Source organism: Botryllus schlosseri, chromosome 16 (assembly GCF_051294905.1).
Source record: "Botryllus schlosseri isolate E-star chromosome 16, Bs_hap1, whole genome shotgun sequence".
Classification (NCBI taxonomy): Eukaryota; Metazoa; Chordata; class Ascidiacea; order Stolidobranchia; family Styelidae; genus Botryllus; species Botryllus schlosseri.
This window is the reverse complement of record NC_137251.1, coordinates 2,161,630-2,181,972: the sequence shown is the minus strand read 5'-3', so window position 1 is coordinate 2,181,972 and position 20,343 is coordinate 2,161,630. Positions and strand designations below refer to the sequence as shown.

General features: G+C 41.8%; 2 protein-coding genes and 2 non-coding genes across 4 annotated transcripts in view; 2 read left to right on the top strand and 2 right to left on the bottom strand.

The window, feature by feature from the left end:
- The window catches only part of LOC145459139 (ADAMTS-like protein 2), a 27,396-nt gene extending 17,053 nt beyond the window's left edge, over positions 1 to 10,343 (top strand). The window contains exons 12-19 of the mRNA XM_080337764.1: positions 1,380 to 1,491; positions 2,602 to 2,798; positions 6,277 to 6,509; positions 6,972 to 7,130; positions 7,674 to 7,844; positions 7,917 to 8,099; positions 8,170 to 8,314; positions 9,912 to 10,343. Coding sequence (XP_080193890.1) covers positions 1,380 to 1,491; positions 2,602 to 2,798; positions 6,277 to 6,509; positions 6,972 to 7,130; positions 7,674 to 7,844; positions 7,917 to 8,099; positions 8,170 to 8,314; positions 9,912 to 10,033 — 1,322 coding nt within the window. The 3' untranslated portion in view covers positions 10,034 to 10,343. The remainder of the gene's footprint in view (positions 1 to 1,379; positions 1,492 to 2,601; positions 2,799 to 6,276; positions 6,510 to 6,971; positions 7,131 to 7,673; positions 7,845 to 7,916; positions 8,100 to 8,169; positions 8,315 to 9,911) is intronic.
- On the bottom strand, positions 10,273 to 20,343 carry LOC145459143 (uncharacterized). Its single transcript, XM_080337771.1, has 9 exons — positions 19,983 to 20,343; positions 18,885 to 19,032; positions 18,641 to 18,813; positions 16,161 to 16,268; positions 14,984 to 15,038; positions 14,801 to 14,907; positions 14,641 to 14,739; positions 13,524 to 13,703; positions 10,273 to 11,783 (listed from the first exon to the last, which is right to left on the bottom strand). The coding sequence occupies exons 1-9, from the start codon at positions 20,065 to 20,067 to the stop codon at positions 11,365 to 11,367; spliced, it is 1,374 nt and encodes a 457-aa protein (XP_080193897.1). The 5' UTR covers positions 20,068 to 20,343; the 3' UTR covers positions 10,273 to 11,364.
- Positions 16,535 to 16,608, top strand: Trnan-guu (transfer RNA asparagine (anticodon GUU)). The gene has a single exon. It is a non-coding gene; the product is annotated as a tRNA-Asn (tRNA).
- Positions 16,778 to 16,851, bottom strand: Trnan-guu (transfer RNA asparagine (anticodon GUU)). The gene has a single exon. It is a non-coding gene; the product is annotated as a tRNA-Asn (tRNA).

The following is a 20,343-nucleotide window of genomic DNA, read 5'->3' as shown; positions in this document are numbered from 1 at the left end:
CCCCCTCAGCCCTCCTGAGCCTGTGCACTTTTCCCCGCTACATATCAGATATACCGTGGGTCTACTGTTTAGTGCGTCGCCTTATTTCGACTAAACGCGTGAAGCGCGAAAAATTTATATAATTCATGTTTGAATCGGTCAATATTATCTGGAATTGCATATATTTTGCTATCACTTTCTTATCAGCTCTCTGCTCACTTAATTAGATTTACCGATAGCGCTGAGTGAGGTGTGACGGAAAAGGTAGGACCCCTAAATAAAAATTAAACATCTTCGGGCGGACCCGTTGGTATATTGACTTCGTTACATTATTCTGTTTCGTGACCTCCTATATCTGCTATGTCAAAAGATTTGGAAATCGCCAAAACTAAAAGGCACACACGATTTCATATTGGTATTGCTTTACTGGCAAATAATTTTCTCTGCGGGATAGCATTTGTCCAGTGGGGTTCAGATCGCCAGGACAGGAACATTTCTCGCCAGCCATTTAGCCACCTATGGGCAATTAAACATATATGTATATTGTATATATGTCGCAGTTTTCGGTCTCCACAAGGGCATTCCTTCTCGGCCAAGGTCTTCTCGCTGCTGATCGTTCTGGCACACCTCTCGGAGTAGCATGTTACATGGCCTATAACTTCATATGCCTTGGTGCGTCGTGGCGCAGTAATGGCCAACGCCGAAGTCTCCACTTCTATAAATTCTACGCATTTTCGCGGGGTAAGGGTACCCAATAATCAAGATATTCGGCAATACTAAATCACACTCCCAGCGCAAAATATATTTTGATAGAGTGGCCTAAATTTCCAAAAAATACTCTATAATTTATGTTAATTCACGACATAATTTTGGGCCCTTTCGAGCTCGACCAATATTGGGGGTTTGGGGTGCGGCAGTTACGGACTGTTCCCCAATACCCAGCATTTTCATCATCACAGAGCAGCTATTTGCTGGTTGGACTACGCAAGACACACAACCACACCAGTACGCAAGACAAGACGATCGCCTATAACTGCAACATGAAACGCATTGTAAACCGATAGGCCTACCAGTAACGCTCAAAATTTCGCGAAAGCGTTATTTCACGTCAAACTGTCGTGCTGGATGCGTTTGTGACGTCATGATTGGCCATCCATAGTTAAAAATAAGGTTTTGTGAACAACACGCAATGAAATTTTCGATACATACATTCCTGAGCAGTTAACAGGTAACGGTAATTGCGCGTGAGTCTCCGTGAATATGTATAGACTGTCCTTTATATAATCTTGAACAAATGCATCTATTCCCCACCAGAAACCATTGAATTCCCCACCGTTTGGGAACCACTGTCTTACACTATTGTACCATAGTTCACTTACAAAAGAAATAATGCAAATCAGGTCCGGAAGTGATAGAATCACCACCGGAGAGCGATCCTACACCTGGCCGGACAAACGTGCCCGAAGATATACCAGGAAGACAACGCTCTCCGCCCAGCGGAACGCAATTGGGGTAACATATATAAATTGTTACAAGAATTTGAACCAGGAGACAGATGTCGAAATCTCCGATTTCACTGTTATAGCCATGTAGCGTCTATGAACGATGCCGATATTTTAGTACGATTTGCTTAGGAATTGGCGGTCTAATTGCAGAAATGAGTAGCAGTCGAGATAATAATCGCTCCCTCTAGGCTAGAATATGAGTAATGGCACCGAGTGGCGAATACCCTACTTTACAATCAAACTGCGGTCACACACCATTTCGGGCAACCTCAATCAATACCAGCAATCAGCATCCTTAATTTCATTTTATAATAGGCGGGGTATTCAGTAGAAACGATGAAAATTTATATGTTATGTCTGCCCCATTGGAACGCAATCTGCAAAACCGGTGTCTTACTTAAAGCTTGAAACGAATGCGGGCCGTGTCGTTAGTCAGCAGCTCATGAATCAAAATAAGTATGTATCGGCCTGGTATAAAATAACCAAATTTAACATGACCATAGATGTCTAAACACCATACATACCAACAGAACAACAACCATATATTTCGTGGTGGTCGAGATACCAATCATTATGTGTTTGCATCGGCCTATTAGATATATGAGCCGAGTAGCGTGATAGCAGATATACGAGTCATCCTGCGGATGCACATTGCACAATTGTACATGGTACAAGTACATGTACGATTGTACGTACATGTACAATGTACATTGTACATTGTCCATTGTCACATCCATTGATGAACGATTATATTGAACATATACAGAACACATAGTGTACTAATGCCGATAGATTCAAGGCTATCACATCTGAACGTGTCATCACGTTGCCTAATGATAGAATACGAATAGATGAGTACAAAATTACGACGACAATGACGGACAAAACGTTATGGTTATACTGTTATTAGCCGGAATTTCCGCACTTGGTCGGGGCTAGCATATTTCAAACTCTGGTTTGTGATTAAGACTACACACATTTCATAATCTCACTATTGTACGCTACAATTCGCAGAAATCAAGCGCGAGCCTCGCAGAATCCCACCAAGACGCACCTTACAATTCAATCTCTGCAGATTCGATTAGTTTAAGCTCACGTGTTCTCGTATTGCAATCAGTGACCTACCGGAATTAGGACTTCCTGGCATCTACTCCTGGCGTTCCACGGGGTTTTCTCCATGCACCAGCACGTGCACAAGCGGGCTACAAGATACCTACACTCACTGCGAGAAGACGCAGACGCGTGAACGAGTTGACGACCGTTTCTGCGATCCGCGTACAAGGCCAGAGCCAGTGCGGAGATCGTGTCGATCAAGTGCGTAATCAACTAATGATATAAGAATGAAATTCCGTGCGTTCACGTCTATGGTAGCTGACGGCAGTTACCCAGTAAGGACTTTGCCATTAGTGAGAAACCTTAGCTGTTCGATATGTATGGAATTGCGGCGAAGTGTTTGCGGAAACACATATTGTACGAGCAAACGTATATGCGCTTTGCGCATGTGCATTGTGCATTGTGCAGGTTGGCATTGTAGCCGTTGTCTTCACATGAGTGACTGTAACCTAAAACCTATTTACTAGGGATGGTGTGAACTTGAGGTTCACGTTCGCGTTCTGTGTGTGAACCTCGGAAATTTAGAGGTTCGCGTTCACAACAGAACCTTGGTAGGTTCTGCACTGTGAACCTTTTTCATATATTACAATTTTCACTTCAATATGATATTTTTGGTTCGAATTTATTGCATTTCAACTGCGGGCCACTCTATGCATGACGCTGGCAGCATAAAAAAATCAACACAAAACGAGCATGCACCTTGACAATCTAAAAGATTTTACTGGCTTTGTTACAAAAGTTTGCACGAAATATCCAGCTTCCCGGTTATGAATATTTAGTGACTCTCTGCTGTGAGCTTGACCCGCAACCACACAACATCACGAGCGACATGCAGTACCTGTAGTCAGCGAATGATGCTTATTCAACCAATCAATGAGATTGATATCGCTTTCTGATGTGATAAATCTAGCAGTCAATCTTGACTTCATATGTTTACTGTATCATTAAAACAAAATCCGTGCGATTGAGGTGTTGGCTACAGTTGTATCACTTGTGGGGTAGCCTAATATCGGTGCCAAATATGGAAACATGTTTTACGCTCTGCCCATTGCCCAATGTAGCAATAGTCAGCCGCCGAATACATTGTCCGGTCTGGGGAAGACCGTTAAGGCGTAAGCTTATATTCACTGGCAACTCCTCGTCGAAATTGTCGGCAAAGTGACGGATGATATTGATTTTATGGGAGTATCATATCATTTGACTGCCTCAGTTGATACATATAGGGCAATTCCCTGCACAGACAACCGATGTTCCCACCACTACCTCTTCAAATCTTTTGAAATTTGGTACACGCACATATGAGCTGATTCCAAACAGGATGAACTTTATTTCATGAAAATTGGACTTTGGGGTCAAAAGTTACGTCACTTTGAAAATTGACAATTTTCTGCTCATTTCGGGTCTGCACTTTCAGGTTTTATCAATGCAATATTCAAGAAGGTGTAGCTAGATGTTAGACGACAGTTGAGACACGGCATTTGGATTTATTGGAAGCTTGTCTGATCGTCTATATTTTCAAGTGAAATTTAATGCCTGTAGGTTAGGGTCAAAGGTTAAATTGAGGGGGAATTTGGTCAATGGTCTAAAATCAGTCAGGCGTTACACGATTTAGACTGCGGATTGCTCAAAAATATATTAAAATATTTTGGAAAATAGGATCTTAAATGAAAGTTTGCTTCAAGGAGACTTCGTTCATAGCTGTTTGATTTTGGTTTTTAGACCGTAAAGTGATGAAATTGCAGTTTCAAGAGCACACTTCATTTGCACATGGAAATGCAGTAGCAGTAGGGTGTGTTCGGACATCTATTCTGGGGTGTGTGTGGACATCATGTCTGGGGTGTGTTCGGACATCATGTCTTGGGTCTGTTAGGACTCTGTTGCCATTCGAACTTCGTGTCTGGGGTGAGTTCGGACTGTTTGTCCCTCGGACATCGTGTATGAGGGGGGTGTTCAGACACCATGCCTGGCGTGTGTTAGGACTGTGCTGTCACTCTGACATAGTATCTGGGATATGTTTGTGTTGCGTCAGACATGACTCAGACCTGATATCTGCGAACTAATTTTATCCGGACATGCTCCGGAGCTGATACCTGCCCACTATTTTAATCTGGACATGTGTCGTAGCTGATACCTGCGCACCAAATACCCCCAGGCATAGTCCGGACCTGATATATGCGGGTTTAATGGACACGTACATGCGTCAGACGTGATACCCACGTCCTAAACGACATTTGGCCTATATATGACCTCTATATTTGCTGTTTTTGCTGATATCTGCGATAGCTGGGTATGGGTATATCTACAGCAGTGATAGCTGAGTATAACCACAGTAGTTATAGCTTTGGATGTACTCAGGTATCTCTACTGTGAATGTGGATATACTCAGCTACCACTACTGTGGATATAGCCAGCTATCGCAGATATCAGCAAAAACGCGTCATTTAGGACGCGGGTATCACGTCTGACGCATATCTGTGTCCATTAAGCGCGCATATATCCGGTTCGGACCATGCCTGGGGGTATTTAGTGGGCAGGTATCAGCTCCGGAGCATGTCCGGATAAAATTAGTTCGCAGATATCAGGTCTGAGTCATGTCTGACGCAACACAAACATATCCCAGATACTATGTCAGAGTGACAGCACAGTCCTAACACACGCCAGGCATGGTGTCTGAACACCCCCCTCATACACGATGTCCGAGGGACAAAACAGTCCGAACTCACCCCAGACACGATGTTCGAATGGCAACAGAGTCCTAACAGACCCAAGACATGATGTCCGAACACACCCCAGACATGATGTCCACACGCACCCCAGAATAGATGTCCGAACACACCCTACTGCTACTGCATTTCCATGTGCAAATGAAGTGTGCTCTTGAAACTGCAATTTCATCACTTTACGGTCTAAAAACCAAAATCAAACAGCTATGAACGAAGTCTCCTTGAAGCAAACTTGCATTTAAGATCCTATTTTCCAAAATATTTTAATATGTTTTGGAGCAATCCGCAGTCTAAATCGTGTAACGCCTGACTGATTTTAGACCATTGACCAAATTCCCCCTCAATTTAACCTTTGACCCTAACCTACAGGGCATTAAATTTCACTTGAAAATATAGACGATCAGACAAGCTTCAAATAAATCCAAATGCCGTCTCTCAACTGTCGTCTAACATCTAGCTACACCTTGTTGAATATTGCATTGATAAAACCTGAAAGTGCAGACCCGAAATGAGCAGAAAATTGTCAATTTTCAAAGTGACGTAACTTTTGACCCCAAAGTCCAATTTTCATGAAATAAAGTTCATCCTGTTTGGAATTAGCTCATCTGTGCGTGTACCAAATTTCAGGAGATTTGAAGAGGTAGTGGTGGGAACATCGGTTGTCTGTGCAGGGAATTGCCCTATAGCGAGGTTTCAAACGCCAATATGTGTTTAAGCATTGTGTCATTATGTGGCCCGAGTCGTCGCTAGGTATCGTGCACACTAATATAGGTTATCACTTAATTGAAATGTAGGGTTGGAATTAGCAATATGACGTCACGTGACGTCATGAGGTTCACGTTCGCGTTCACACAGAACCTTTTAAAAAGGTTCGCGTTCACACGAACCTGAACTTTCAGAGGTTCACACCATCCCTACTATTTACTCTGAATTTTGATTATTCCCATATTCCGTAGAGCCGTGTCAGCCAAGATGGGAAGCGAGTCCGTGGTCACAGTGTTCCAAGAGCTGCGGCGTCGGGGAGAAAAGACGTTCTGTGAGGTGCTGGAAAGTAATTTCTCCCGGCTTCGATAGCACCATCTACAACGAGCTCTGTGCTAATATAAGCGGGGAGAAGCCAAGCGAGACTCAACCTTGCAAAGTTCGCGATCTGTGCGGGCCTTTATGGGAGACAAGCGACTGGTCGAAGGTGAACTGTTACGCATTGAATTATGATCCTAATACAATTTCTACTAAAACACAACCATGGAGAGTTTCTTTCTGGCGGCTTCGCGCCCCCAGTTTTAGATCCCCTGAACTAGACGAATGAACATTGAACAAAGACTGAGCAATTGTCAGCTAGCAATGCGCGAAAGGGTCTCCAACCTACTTCACGATATACCTTTGAAAAGTAATCCTGTATGCGTACAGTTATTGATATCAAGTGTGCTGTTTTATTAATTGTTCAAGTCTAAAAAGGTAGAACCTTGGATTGACCAAGGCCTGCGAGATTCGTATCGTATATGCCTCGGACTTACGTTGGGCGATTTTGTAAGTAATCCATCGACCTCAAGAAGCATAACAATCACATATATGACTCTCTCTCCCTTGTGCAAAATCAATTTTGAAAGTATCCCTCTAAAAAATTCAAACGATGGCGTCTTATGTTTAGTGCCACTCGCCATGTGATGGATTCGGTACAAAACGAAGGGAAGTCAGATGCTCGGCTGGTGATGATCACATGTGCGCGGCCACTCCGAAACCACACGCTGTGGAGAGATGCAAAGGAAACAGGTGTACTATGAAATGGATAGTATCTGATTGGGGAGAGGTGGGTAATCTTTCGATATGTTTGCATGTAGCGACAAACAATTCCCTAACCAATCTGTGCATCCAATATCTTCCACCCTATAGACCCTCTATGAGAGCAATAAAGATGAACTTGAAGCAGATAGAAACCGAAAGTTTGATTTTTAAGCCATTTTATGCAATTGAATCCGAACTCTATTCATATGCGTGTGTCTGATCAAAAATTAACCACCTGCAATCTATCTACCACCCGTGTCGCTGCTGGTATACGATGTCGAGGGAACAGTATGAAAAGGCGAAGAGTTGCCAAGGATTCGAGACGTCATAATCATGAACTATGTCGTTGTCACACTGTCATGTCAGGCATCAATTAATACCAGCAGTTCAATACTGCAGTAGGCAATGATTGATGTTAGATTGATGGAATGCACGTTGCATTGCATCGTATTGAGTCTTGTATATCTGATTTCACGTAATGCGCGTCTTGCGTAGATGGAGCAATAGCATATAAATACTAATAATCACTTCCTGTTACTTGGTAACAAACAGAACACTCTTTTCTTAGTGTTCTGGTATGTGCGGTGGCGGTCGCAAGACAAGAACAGTTGCTTGCTTTGACAATGAGAATCGAAGGTATCCGGAATTTCGATGCGATTCCAGGATCAAGCCTGAAACCTTCCATCCGTGTGGCGATCGTAATTGTCGCCCAGATTGGATAACTCAGGAATGGGATGAGGTATGAAATTGCATCATTCCACATGGTCTATCGTTAACAGGAGCAATATCGCTGTTCTGCTTTTTATTGCAGTGTTCCACGGAATGCGGAGACGGCATTAAAAAGAGAGTCGTGCTGTGTTCCGGTATTATAGACGGTCAAGTTCATCACTATGAAGACAGCTCTCCGTGTAATGCTACGGCCAAGCCGCCCGATACCGCATCATGCCACGTGAAAGAATGCGACCCCGTGTGGCTTTCATCGCCTTGGTCACGGGTTCGTACCAATGCATCCTGATACCGCGTTCTGTATATACAAGATAATGGGCGCTCATCTCATGTTATAGTGTTCCGTAACCTGCGGGTCAGGGCGGCTATCAAGACAGGTGAACTGCTACAGAAACGGGGCGCTTACAACAGGATGCGATGCATCACTCAAACCTGTCGATAGCGCACCATGCAATGGGCCACCATGTCCGAAAGCCACAGCAGGTGATGTTACGATGAATTTATATCGCTGTCATCTTCTGGGTATCAGTAATAATTTTATCTGATTCAACTCTTTTGAAACATAATCTGATATAGATGAAGAATGACATTTAGTGCAGAGATGTTAACTATTATATATATCAAAATATCCTACACTCCTACTATTCGGCAGGCTTGGATTTCAATACAATATATTACAGATTATCCAAGTCCAAACTAAAATAGTATCAGTTTTATAAACAATTTCATCATTTCAAAACACCACAAGACTGCGATAAAATAAAAGATACATCAAACGTCACATGTCTGTAATTACTACTCGTGTAAACTGCATAACCATCAAGTCATTTCCAGTTTGCTAATTAACTATCAGACCGGTGGTATCGTATTTTCATATAGTACTCGCATGCAGGCACTTCAGTTCGCCATTGTCGATCGATTCCATTATTACAGCAATTACTAAAATTAGAACGCTTTGATGTGTGCGATGCAGCTTTCTCGAATATAGAGTGATACCGATACGTCACTAAAAGTTATGTTCTCTGGACAATTCGTTGGAATTCTTGTCTTGATTACCATCACTCCGATAATAATACCGTGTTGCAGCATGTAACTGCACACGATCAGATTTGTGACATTGTTAGCCGTACAAATTTCTTGTAAATAGAGACAGTTTCGCCGCGCGGGCAACTTGGTCATCTAAACTCCAAACAGTTACCAACGCGTTCGAGGACACCTTGAAATTCACAATCAGTCAGTCGATCTTCTGAATGAACATGCCTGTCAGAGATGGGCGGATTTAAAATTTCTATGTCCTAATCCAATCCAAATTTGAAGTTTCTAATCCTAATCCTAAACCTAATCCACAACTTTTGTAAATTCAAATCTTAGTCCTAATCGTGATCCGATCCAAACTTGGAATTCTACTTAAAAAGCTATATCCTACATTTTATGCATATATAATTCTGTGAAAATGAAATAAAACGCATTTAGAGTGTAAGAGTACAAGTAGTAACTTAACAATCTTTGTAAATTCGTTATAGGGCGAAACTTAGTCACCATTCACCAATCGGTACATATAATCCTAATCTAAATACAAACTCAAATCCTAATCCAGCAAACCCAAATTCGGTTTTTTCAAATCCTAATCCTAATCCATGCTCATTGCTCATCTCTGATGCCTGTCACGTGATGCCAGATGTCAATTGCCCGTGATTCACATCCCCGGAATCAGCCGTCTTATTGCCTCTCGCGATCGAAAGGTACTATCTATGAGGGACTAATCTTGTCACGGGAATTTGGAATACCCAGAATATCCCTCGAAGCTGGAAATCGGCTTTGTTTCGAACCGGAGCTGGGCGATACATTGCACTATTGATGTAGCTTACCGATTGATTCGTAACGACACATCAATCTAGATATATATGATCTGTCTTTTAGCGTCCACATCTAAGTTTTCCTAGATATCCCGGTGGGATCCCTTCCCCTGTCTAAATCGTTCCGTTGTAGAAATTGTCAGAGTTAGGTGAGCGTTGGAATGTTTGACGTCACGAAAGTCATGCATTGCCTGTGTTGATAACACGAAACGTTTCTTTTTCAGGACTGTGCAAAAACAAGGCATCGGTGAACTGTGTTCTAGTGCAGCGCGTAAATCTCTGCTCGCATTGGTTCTACCAAAAGGCGTGCTGTGCATCCTGTCGGGCTCTCGGAAGAGGCGGATAATACGTCTAAATTGTGACATTTTATATTTGTACAATGTACATATTGCTGTTACTTACAATAATTCATATTGTGACAATTCACCACACCACCGAGCAATTACTAAGGAGGATTTTCATACTCACTGGATTCGAATAATGCCGTTTCTCAAGAAAAATTTTCTGCAAACCACGCACGGAACGATGGCGGTATACACGGACTAAACATTTTATAGGCTATTCCAGAATTGACACCATAGCAGGTCTTGTTGTCTTTCGGAATTTATTATGGAATATGAAAACACAGGAATCAATACAACATTTTCACATTGTAACGTTTTCAACGTTCTTTTTTCTTGCAGTACTGGCCCTTCGAGGCACCAGCTTTGTGGTAGAAACCGGGGTACGTCGTACACCCAATAGTGTACTATAATTTGAATTGTATAGGGTGTACCGCTGTGGTAGGAAGGATATGCGCCACTGCTAAAGGGTGTTCTGAGGTGCGGGGATAGGAGGCGATGAAAGTTTGGGGTGACGCGTGCCACAACTGTTTATGCCGGAATTTCATTCAATTTGCCCGAGATAGAGGTATTTCCAATAACGTAGAAAAGACAAAGGTGATAAATACCAACTATTTATTAAATAAAAGAAAACAAGAATTGTAACGATAACTAAGTCGACTATAAAATCCACTATCTCATGCAGAGCCTACACGCAATACCGGAAATTGATTAATATCTTCAAAGCCCGGGTCGATATTTCAAAGTTGTTCGAACATTTGCCAAAACATCTGATGTCGTCGCATCGAGAACCTGCATCCTCTGCCACACCCCTAGTTCCTACAGCTAGGCTGGACTTGAGATTTACCAGATGCACCGATACAACAGGCATATAGTGAGGTATCAAATTATATATATAGGGCAGGCGTAGCAGGATGGCCTTAATTTCAGGCCATGCAGGTCCATAGGAGTTCTTCAAGGTAACGTTACATTGTATAGAGTACTGTATAGCTATATACACTACTGCTAACGATACCCAACTAGCATTTGTGACATACGAATAGGCACGGTCGAAAAAATGCCAAATTATTTTATTGTGATGTGGAGCTGCCATTATATTCATCATGGTCGCATACAAGGCACATATTTGAACTTTCTACATCGTTCATACTCCTATGACATCATAATTAGTGATGCTTGAATACTCCACTCGAAGCATATTACTCGATTCAGAAGCGCATTACTCAGGTACCAGATTTTGCACAGCACCTGCCGCCAGCAGATCGTCTGAGCAACGTGCGCCTCGACCTATCAACATCGGTTCTTTCATAGTAATGACATTGCCCAGCGCAATTCATCAAGGTCTACCAGTATTGACTCCGGGAAGGCGATATTGTTTCGGTTTCTGATGCTGCCGGCTTGTCTCAGCTTTACTTGAAGCTCGGTGTGTCTTGTCAGTCCGAGATCGCCCCCTCGTGGGAGATCTTGATTTACGTTCCCGGGTGTCCGTCTCGTGCCTTCGTTTTGAACTTGGGCGAACTTTCTCGCGCTTCTCAGACGGTTTGGGTGGGGAAATTTTTGCAGGATTGTGAAACTTCTGTGTGGGCTGAGTTTTGGGGTTTGAGCGATCGTTCCGGTAATTATTTATAGCGCCCGAGGTTGATAGTTTCGGATTCTGATTAGCGGCGATGTTGTTGCCGTGTGTTCTGGATAGCTTCTGGCTGTAGACGTGGCTGTAGGAAGCTATATTATCCAACTTGAGATGATCAGGAGCATCTGCACGGTAAGAAATAGAAGGCTATTTTATAGGTATTTGCTGCGATATGATCTCCGTATAGCCTAATGCTGCTAAGTTTGTTTGAGGCAAAGGTCTTGTAAAATTATTCAATCCGTCTATCAGTGGTTTTTAACCTGTGGAACATTTTGAGGTGGGCCACAGGAACTGTTTGGAAAATCTGGATGCCGGTAAAAATCTAGTGGTATTCGGTTTTATTCCAGCAATTATAAATTCGTATTAAATTTGGTTCAAACACGTGTGACTAGACCAGGGGTTCTCAGCCCTTTCTTGGCCGTGGCCCATTTTGCGGTTTAAAATTGTGCTGTGGCCCACCTGATATCTTAGAGTCATAATCCTATTTAATGCGTGGTCATGGACAGCGCCGATATGCCTATTTCTCTCAAATATGCGCATATTTCTCTAACTCATGATATTTAAATGGTAGATTATAAGCTATAACTCCTAAGTAGATCATTTTCGTCCGCTGCTCCATTCGCGTCGCGAAACACAATGATCACAATGATCCCCGCACTGTGTGATTGGGACTTGAGTGATACTATTGTGGGAAATATTATAATCATTCTAGGCCAGCATCGAACAATTCATTGGTGGATGGGGTACTACAGAGAAGTGAAGAAAGATTTTTCAATATGCATTATATACTTCGTATGTCTTGTACCAAAACAACTGAAGTTGCGATGTCAGAATATCCAATCCAATGATACAATCTATTCCTGTGACTCTTTCATAATGTGCAATGATTTCCAGGCCGGACATTTTAAACCGACTTCAAAGATGAACAGTGAACACGCTCCGATAAATCCTCAAAGATTAATACGCCCCGATAAATCCTCAATCCATTAAGATTCGTTGAGGTGGTGCAGTATACCTTCGCCAGAAGTTGCTAATAATTGGCAATTATGACTATTTTAGCTTACAATAATACGGCCTGCCGAAGTACAGTAAATCTGTACATCAATTTCACTTCATTGCGAGTTCATTGCATACCCCTTTCAACAGCATACGGCGTATGACGCTGCCGTAATACTTGGTTACTTTAGCATTATCTTTCAGTTATTATACGCTTGAAATTATTTTAGTTGCTGTTAACCGTAGGTTGTCATAGCCAGTAGAAAAAGCCACCATTTCTCCCTAACGTTTTCGATTTGTACATGCTGACGTCATACGTGACGTCTAATCAGGGTCGGATGAAAAGCTTTGTAGCTATGTAGCCTACGTACAATTAGATAATACGAATATATTTTTAGCGAATAACATAAAAAATATAACTAAACTTACATTAATTCTGAAATTTTCTACATCGCTCTGTGGCCCACCTCAAAATGCTCTGTGGCCCACCAGTGGGCCATGGCCCACCCTTTGAGAACCCCTGGACTAGACTGACTACCCTCCAAGTAAAAACAATCCGTAAATCTCATTCGAAATTTTCAAACAAAATCAGTTATGTTCGGAATGGGCCTATGCTTGAAAATGGAATGCCATGCATGTACGGATTTAATCGGCATATGATTAGAATCGATTTAATAGACATGATTGTTTATAATTTGTTCCACGTATGCAATTATACTTTTACAATCCGGGGGGATGAATCAGGATGCCTTGGATTTATTACAAAACTACAATTGACTTATATATCCCAAACTGCACATTGCACATACCGAGTCGGGGCCACCTAGCATACCGTTCTTTCAATCGAATCTCACTACGAGCGACATTACTTGTGGTCTCCTCGGCCTCCTTCATTCCCCTGTCGCTTCTCTGCGATTTGCGGAGCTTTGTCACCACAACAGCAACTAAGGTCAGAACAATCACTCCGCCGCAGACAAGGCCAACGATCGCTGCTGTCTCCATGCCTTGTTCATCTGAATTCGTATCGATCCTTGTGGGGATTCTGAAAGCTAAGAAAACCCGACGGTATTATCGATGATAGGGTTTGTAAAGGTAACTATTTATACATCTCAGTACTGAAGATATATTGTAACAGTATATACCACGATATAAACCGCATTACAATCACTGAATATAAATGTGCAATGTAGTTCATTTTGAAATCGCATCATTGCCCTAGCACAGTTGTAAACCCGTTCTGATTGGTCACCGAGATGGTTCGTCAAACTTTGAAGTAATATGAAAGAGCAACAAAATAAAACAAGAAAAAGTTATGTTTTTCTCATTCTCTATTCGGTCGGATACATGCTATGATATTATGTGGGAAATGATTATATGCTCGATAGCTGCCCTATAGGGAGATGAAACCTGAATGCTTAAGATACAAAACGCAGAATCGATTGCCACCCTTTATGGGGGGATCGGAGGCACTCGTAATGAAGTACTTCTACTTTTTTTGGTGTAGCGTACACAAGGTCATTTTAACTACTCTCACCACTTGCTGAAGTTGCTATGGTTCAGAAAGCTTCACTTCTGCTTCAACAGTTTTGAAAGTCAAATTAATTATTTTCTAGTTTTAGGCTTTTTAGACCTAGCAGACTCTGTATGATGTCAGCAGGTTACAACTACGAATATTGCGTCTGTTTTTATTGGCATTGGCATTTTCCGTTAATCGTGGTGATGGATCTCGTAATTTTGAAAACTGGCCGAAACTTTTACAAAATACTCTGCTACGCCTCGTTCCAATCTATACTTTTTCAAACTAAACTTGGCCGGCTCTGGTAATGACCAAGTTTACTTTTGATTGAGTGAATAATTATGGCATTACGTATAGTTCTACAAGAGTAGCATAAATTACTTCATTGAGACATTGACCACCGCTGTCGGTGATAACATATGGTTTGACTAAAGAGACAGGTTAGGCCGTATCTCTTCCGCAAAACGTACGTGGATTAAAATATCCTGGAGGAGTGTCCCGGGGTTTGATGCCATTAGACCTGACTCTGTCTTTCTCCTTGGGGGGCTTCCGTTTCGGGAAAGTAGGTGCTTGAATACGAAACTGAATATGAATCTATTTCTCGTGTGTGGAGATATTGTTGAGTTTTACCTCTCGTATTTTGCACAGTCTTGACAGTAGGTTTTGAATCCCGATTTGTGTTTTTGTTAACATTAACCGGGTCGCGGTTGGTGGTGATCCGTGGAGGGCGCCTGTTTCTGTTGCAATAGAAATAATGCTACTATAGAATCGCAAGGAAAACTATGCTATCCATATAGATTTGGTAGACTATACCTCGGTGTTGTTTGGTACTCGAGGTACATGCTGTCGCTCCAGTCCGTGGGTCGCACTGACGGTAGACAAGCATCGCGTTAGTATGATGATAAAAGCTATTACTGCAATACTACTCTCATTTTTCACAGAGTCGAAAGTACCAAGATTCGAATCGAGACTATAAATCAGGGGATCTAACCTTTTTCACGCCGTAGCACCTTTTAAAAGATTTAAAAATCAATGCCCCCCCCCCTATTTTTTCAATCATTTGAAAAGAAATGAGAAACGTTATTTTATTTTTTTAAATAGGTAATACAATAATCGGTAGTTCAAATTTGGAAATCATATTACCTCTTATAAAGGCCATGATAAAATGTTATAAATACAATACAAAATAGATATGTATTCAGTTAATGTGAGCCTGTTTTTGCTCTGCTGTTGGAAAGAGCCAGCCCCATTATAATTTACCGTAATTCTTTTGATATAGCGGAACAGACTTAGATAATAATTTTTTCATGGCTAACCTGAAAAAGGCTCGTAATTAGAGGTCGACCGATATTGATTGTTGCAAGTCGATACCAATACCGATTATCGACACACTCACATGGCAGATAACCGATAACATAGGCCGATATTAATATAGAAGGATCAAAGAACCATTTCGCTAAAAATATTATATATTAGGCAAGATGGCACTTGTGCCACAGAATGCTGAACAACAAACGATAAAACTGAAATTAAAAAGAATTAATGCCTATTGTGCACATTCATTGAAATTTGGGATATGCCAAAAAGCAAAACCTGATACAGAAGTGCGGATCGGTCTAGTAGAGGTAGATTGTAATGCGGGAAGCATAGTTTCTCTGCATGCTGACCCAGTTAAACTCGTCCTGCAATGGTAAATATGTCACGTATCGCCCTTTGTGTCGTAGATTTCATGAGATTGAGAACACGGAGCATTGAATTTCCAATATTTTTGAATTTTTATTTAAATATAAAATATCGGCAACGATATCGGGAAAGCTTCAAATATCCGCCTCGATAATCGGCCAAATCGGTAATCAGTCGACCTCTACTCGTGATGCCCTAGGGCCCACTAGTGGGGAACCCCAGTTCTAAATTATCAAGATTCAGATTCAGAACACGAAAGGGAACTGTAACAGTCGCACTATACCAATTATCTACATAACTATCTTACGAGGTACGCTTGTGGCTTGGACAGTTTCGGCGTACACCATCTGAAATCCTTTATATTGATTTGATCCGACTGGGTATGGCGAGAGCAGCTCCACAACAACATAATTTCCTGAAGATACATAATAGTTATTAGGCTAGAATGGTTGTAGGAAAATCGCGGATATTGTGATTTGTATTATACGGCCGTCTCTATGTGCTGCTGCGCGTGATATATTTGTCATCATAAATATTTACCAATACGCTACGCAATACAATGCTCACTCATGCAGTTTGTCCGCATACGGCATGAAGATGTGATAACCGTGATAACTGTAAGTGCGGACATATGCAATGGTCATTGGTGATGAGAGAAAGCGTAATTAAACGGCTGTCGTCGTCTCTGTGGCGCAATCGGTTAGCGCGTTCGGCTGTTAACCGAAAGGTTGGTGGTTCGAGCCCACCCAGGGACGGATTGCTTTTTCTTTTTGCAACCAAATCGGTTTGCAAACTGAAATAGTAAGCACTTTTAACCCATCATCTATTTATTAGACTTAAATTGAATAGACTAGACCCGATAAAATCTATCGCAGCCGGTGGTGAATTCCCTAACCCGCTAGAATCGGGTGGGTAAAAATAATCCGTCCCTGGGTGGGCTCGAACCACCAACCTTTCGGTTAACAGCCGAACGCGCTAACCGATTGCGCCACAGAGACGACAACGACCGCTTGAATACGTTTCGTTTCATGAGCAATTAAAACATGTTTATTCGGTAATTATCATCATCATTGGTTTATTAGCAATTTTATCAGTTCAATACACCACAAAAAATTCGAAACAATGAAAAGAAAGGAAGATGTCGAGGCGACTAGGAGTTGTCTATGGAATCGGACACCCACCTTGGCCTAGGGCCTAGGCGATGTAAAGAGGAGGCATGCACACTGAATGAAAGTAAAGAAGATAGTATAGAAAAAGGAAGCGACAAGAAATAGAGCGTCATGTCATGGGAAGCGAGATCGATAGGTCAGTCGTGGTCCGGTAATCTTGAGGATGGACTGTATTTATTTAGTAGTAATTGCTTGTATTTCGACTTGAATGTGGACACTGGATATGCTCGTCGACTGCCGGATGGCCGGCGGGATATTGTTCCACACATCAGGTCCGGCATATTTGATAGAGCGATGATCTTTTCGGTCGGTCATATGATATTTGGACGACGTGGACGCGCGTGTGTAATGGCGGACTTGTTACCATTAACGATTCACCACCATTTCATAACTTTATGTCATACCTTTCCAACACATTCATTCTCTCTATCATATTCTATCACTATACCAGAGGTCTCAAACTCAAATGTGTTCTCGGGCCAATTTCCTAGTTTTGGTGACGCCGCGGGCCGCACCATCAATAATAGGGGTATTCAATGTATAATTACCAAGTAGGCTTTATTTGACGGGACGGGATCAAAAAGCCTATTTTCGTAAAATCATGCATAATGCGAAGCATATTTAATATTTATCAGTTGAATAAATAAGCCAAGAAAAGATTCCACTTTTGGTTGGTTTGCAACATAATTTCAAGTTCTAGATAGCATATAGGTTATAGGCCTATAATTCCATTATGCATCTCGCATCCCCTGACGTGGTGCTTCGTACCCCGAAGAGGTCCACAGACCCTTGATTAAGAACCCCTAGAATAGAAACATCACCGAATAATCCATTGGTGTTACAGCTGTGGTCTGTGGAGCGTACCTCTACCTTACTCGCCACCGCCAATAATAATATGGAGGAAGAGACCAAAGATCACCCAGGATGTATAACTAACTATACATAACGGGGGTGACTGGATGCCAATGGATTCCATGTTGACTTGATTAGATAGCTAAATACGCTACGTAACGCAAGTAACGACATTTTGATATATTAGTCTACTATTTCCCATGATAGTTTAATAGTTTGTTGCATAACTGGTCTTACCAATTAGTCACGGCGTTCCCAGTCACAAGTCCTTCTGTGGTTTTAACGTTTAACTAAACGCGAGTCATTTATATTTTATGATCCAGTCAGTCCTAATTCGAGTCATTTTACGAAATGTTGGCCTCAAGTCCCAAACACAATTTTCAGTCACGAATCATCAACGTATCGTGTTTTATCATCATGGACTAGAAATCTGACCTAATAGCTGATCTTACACCGCATAATAGCTTTTGAGAGTGATGTGATAGTGAAGTCTGACGAGATTTCCGGTTTTTAAAGTAGTTTCAGAGTGAACTCTAAGTTCTCGAATCGATCAAAGATATGTGGCAGTTGAATAAATTGTCGAATACTTAAAAATCCAAAATGCCGTCGCGGGCCGCACAAAATGTTCTCGCGGGCCGCGTGTTTGAGACGTCTGCTCTATACTATCACCATACGTGCTGGCGCGCACCGCGCAGTTGAGACGCTTATCATATGAAATTCTCACTGTCACTTCATAATAATCCGACAACCATGGTCAAGGACTTGCCTGTAGTTACAATGTTGGGTGTACCATCGTGTCCACAAAAGGCTCCCATCGATAATCCAGTCAATGGCGATGTGATGACCAACTTCTGCAGTCGACATTCGTTCTGCTCCTTTGCCGCCAAATTCAGGTTTCTAATGTCTACCAGAATTCGTCGACCCGGTCGCGCGAATATTCTGCATCAAAGGCAGTTTGGTAATCACACTCTGTGGTGGCTTAGCGGTGAAATTAAAGTTGAAATCCTTACTCCCATTTGCAGAATACGTCCGGGTCAAATGGTTCGGGATAACCTGGAGTTGTAATTATTTGTTGGAATTCGTTGGCCTTGAGTCGCGTCGATTTGCAGGGTCTTGAAACTGTTGAGTTGTCGAGTCTTTTGCAACAGTTTCCAGGGTCTGGATGTAAATTGTATGGAAGTCCACCGACATGGATAAGCAATTGAGTATATTTGTGCTGAACCTCTAATCAAGGCTCGCCTATCGCACAATCGCATCATTTCCTATTGTCAACCAATAGTTTTATTAGCAACTTCACCAGTTCCAACTGTCAGGAATTTCGCTGTGAGCTGAAGATATGGGTAGGAATCAAAACGACTCGTGGCGAAGTCTAACTGACAGACCAGCCTAATGATTTTAATGGATAATTGGATATCCCAAGTTTGAAATGTTCCTAAATGGATATATATCCTGGTTGCCTTCACTGTTTTCAAATGTGGCAATTTTCAGGCTATTCCGAGGTCTTCCAGAGGAATTCCGCACTCGACGGCAAGTTCCAGAGCTCTAATCGCCAATAAACGCATGCAGTTCACTCAAACCAAAGCGTTTACCGTAACATTTTGCGCTGGATCATTATCTCGAGCTATAGGTTTTGAAGTAGTTATGAAAATACGCTGGTTGCGAATCATACTCGTGTATCCGTTGGATTTAAATCTAGCTGTAACACCAGGCATTTCTCTGTCTCTATTTGTCATCGCTAAATTTACTGTTTTAATGTCAAAAGTCGATAAAACACATCACGCGACGTCGAAAACTAATTATTGAAATTACGTAGATAATAATTTACCTCTAGGCAATCTCATCACATAGCTATAAAATTAACGAAGCTTTAGACGAAATCAAGTCGTAACACTATAACAACTTATTACTTTACAATGCTTTCAATTTCACACTACACTCTACACATCTCCTAATAACGTAACCAATCCATGTAGCCCCTCATCGTTGCGCAAAATCAGAGTGGTATACCCGCTTTGTAGTAAACCCGTACAAATCAACGGCAGACCTACTTTTCTTTTATTTAACGCAAATTCAAAACTCTGGAATTTCTTCCAAATATTCTAACTGACCTGTCATTACTCCATATTGCGAAGCCAGTAACTTGGATATGAACAAGATACTGAGTAGTAGTAATGTGATGCTTGGCACAACCATCGCATCCCTATATCATAACCTCGCATTCTGCATTTGATACCTATGATATTTCGCTTGGTTACGATTACTTGTTCAATCGCTCCGGGCAATGTAGCAAAACTGGTATTTCTTCAGCGTTTATGAAGATACGAGATGCAAGACTATCAAAATATTGTTAGATTTGAAGGCGCGTCGGTTGTCGCCGACTCCAATCATCGTACGCATCAGCGTTGTTTGGGTGGTTATGCACTTTGCTACACCCCATCTTAAAACGTTTAAATATATACATCATAGTAT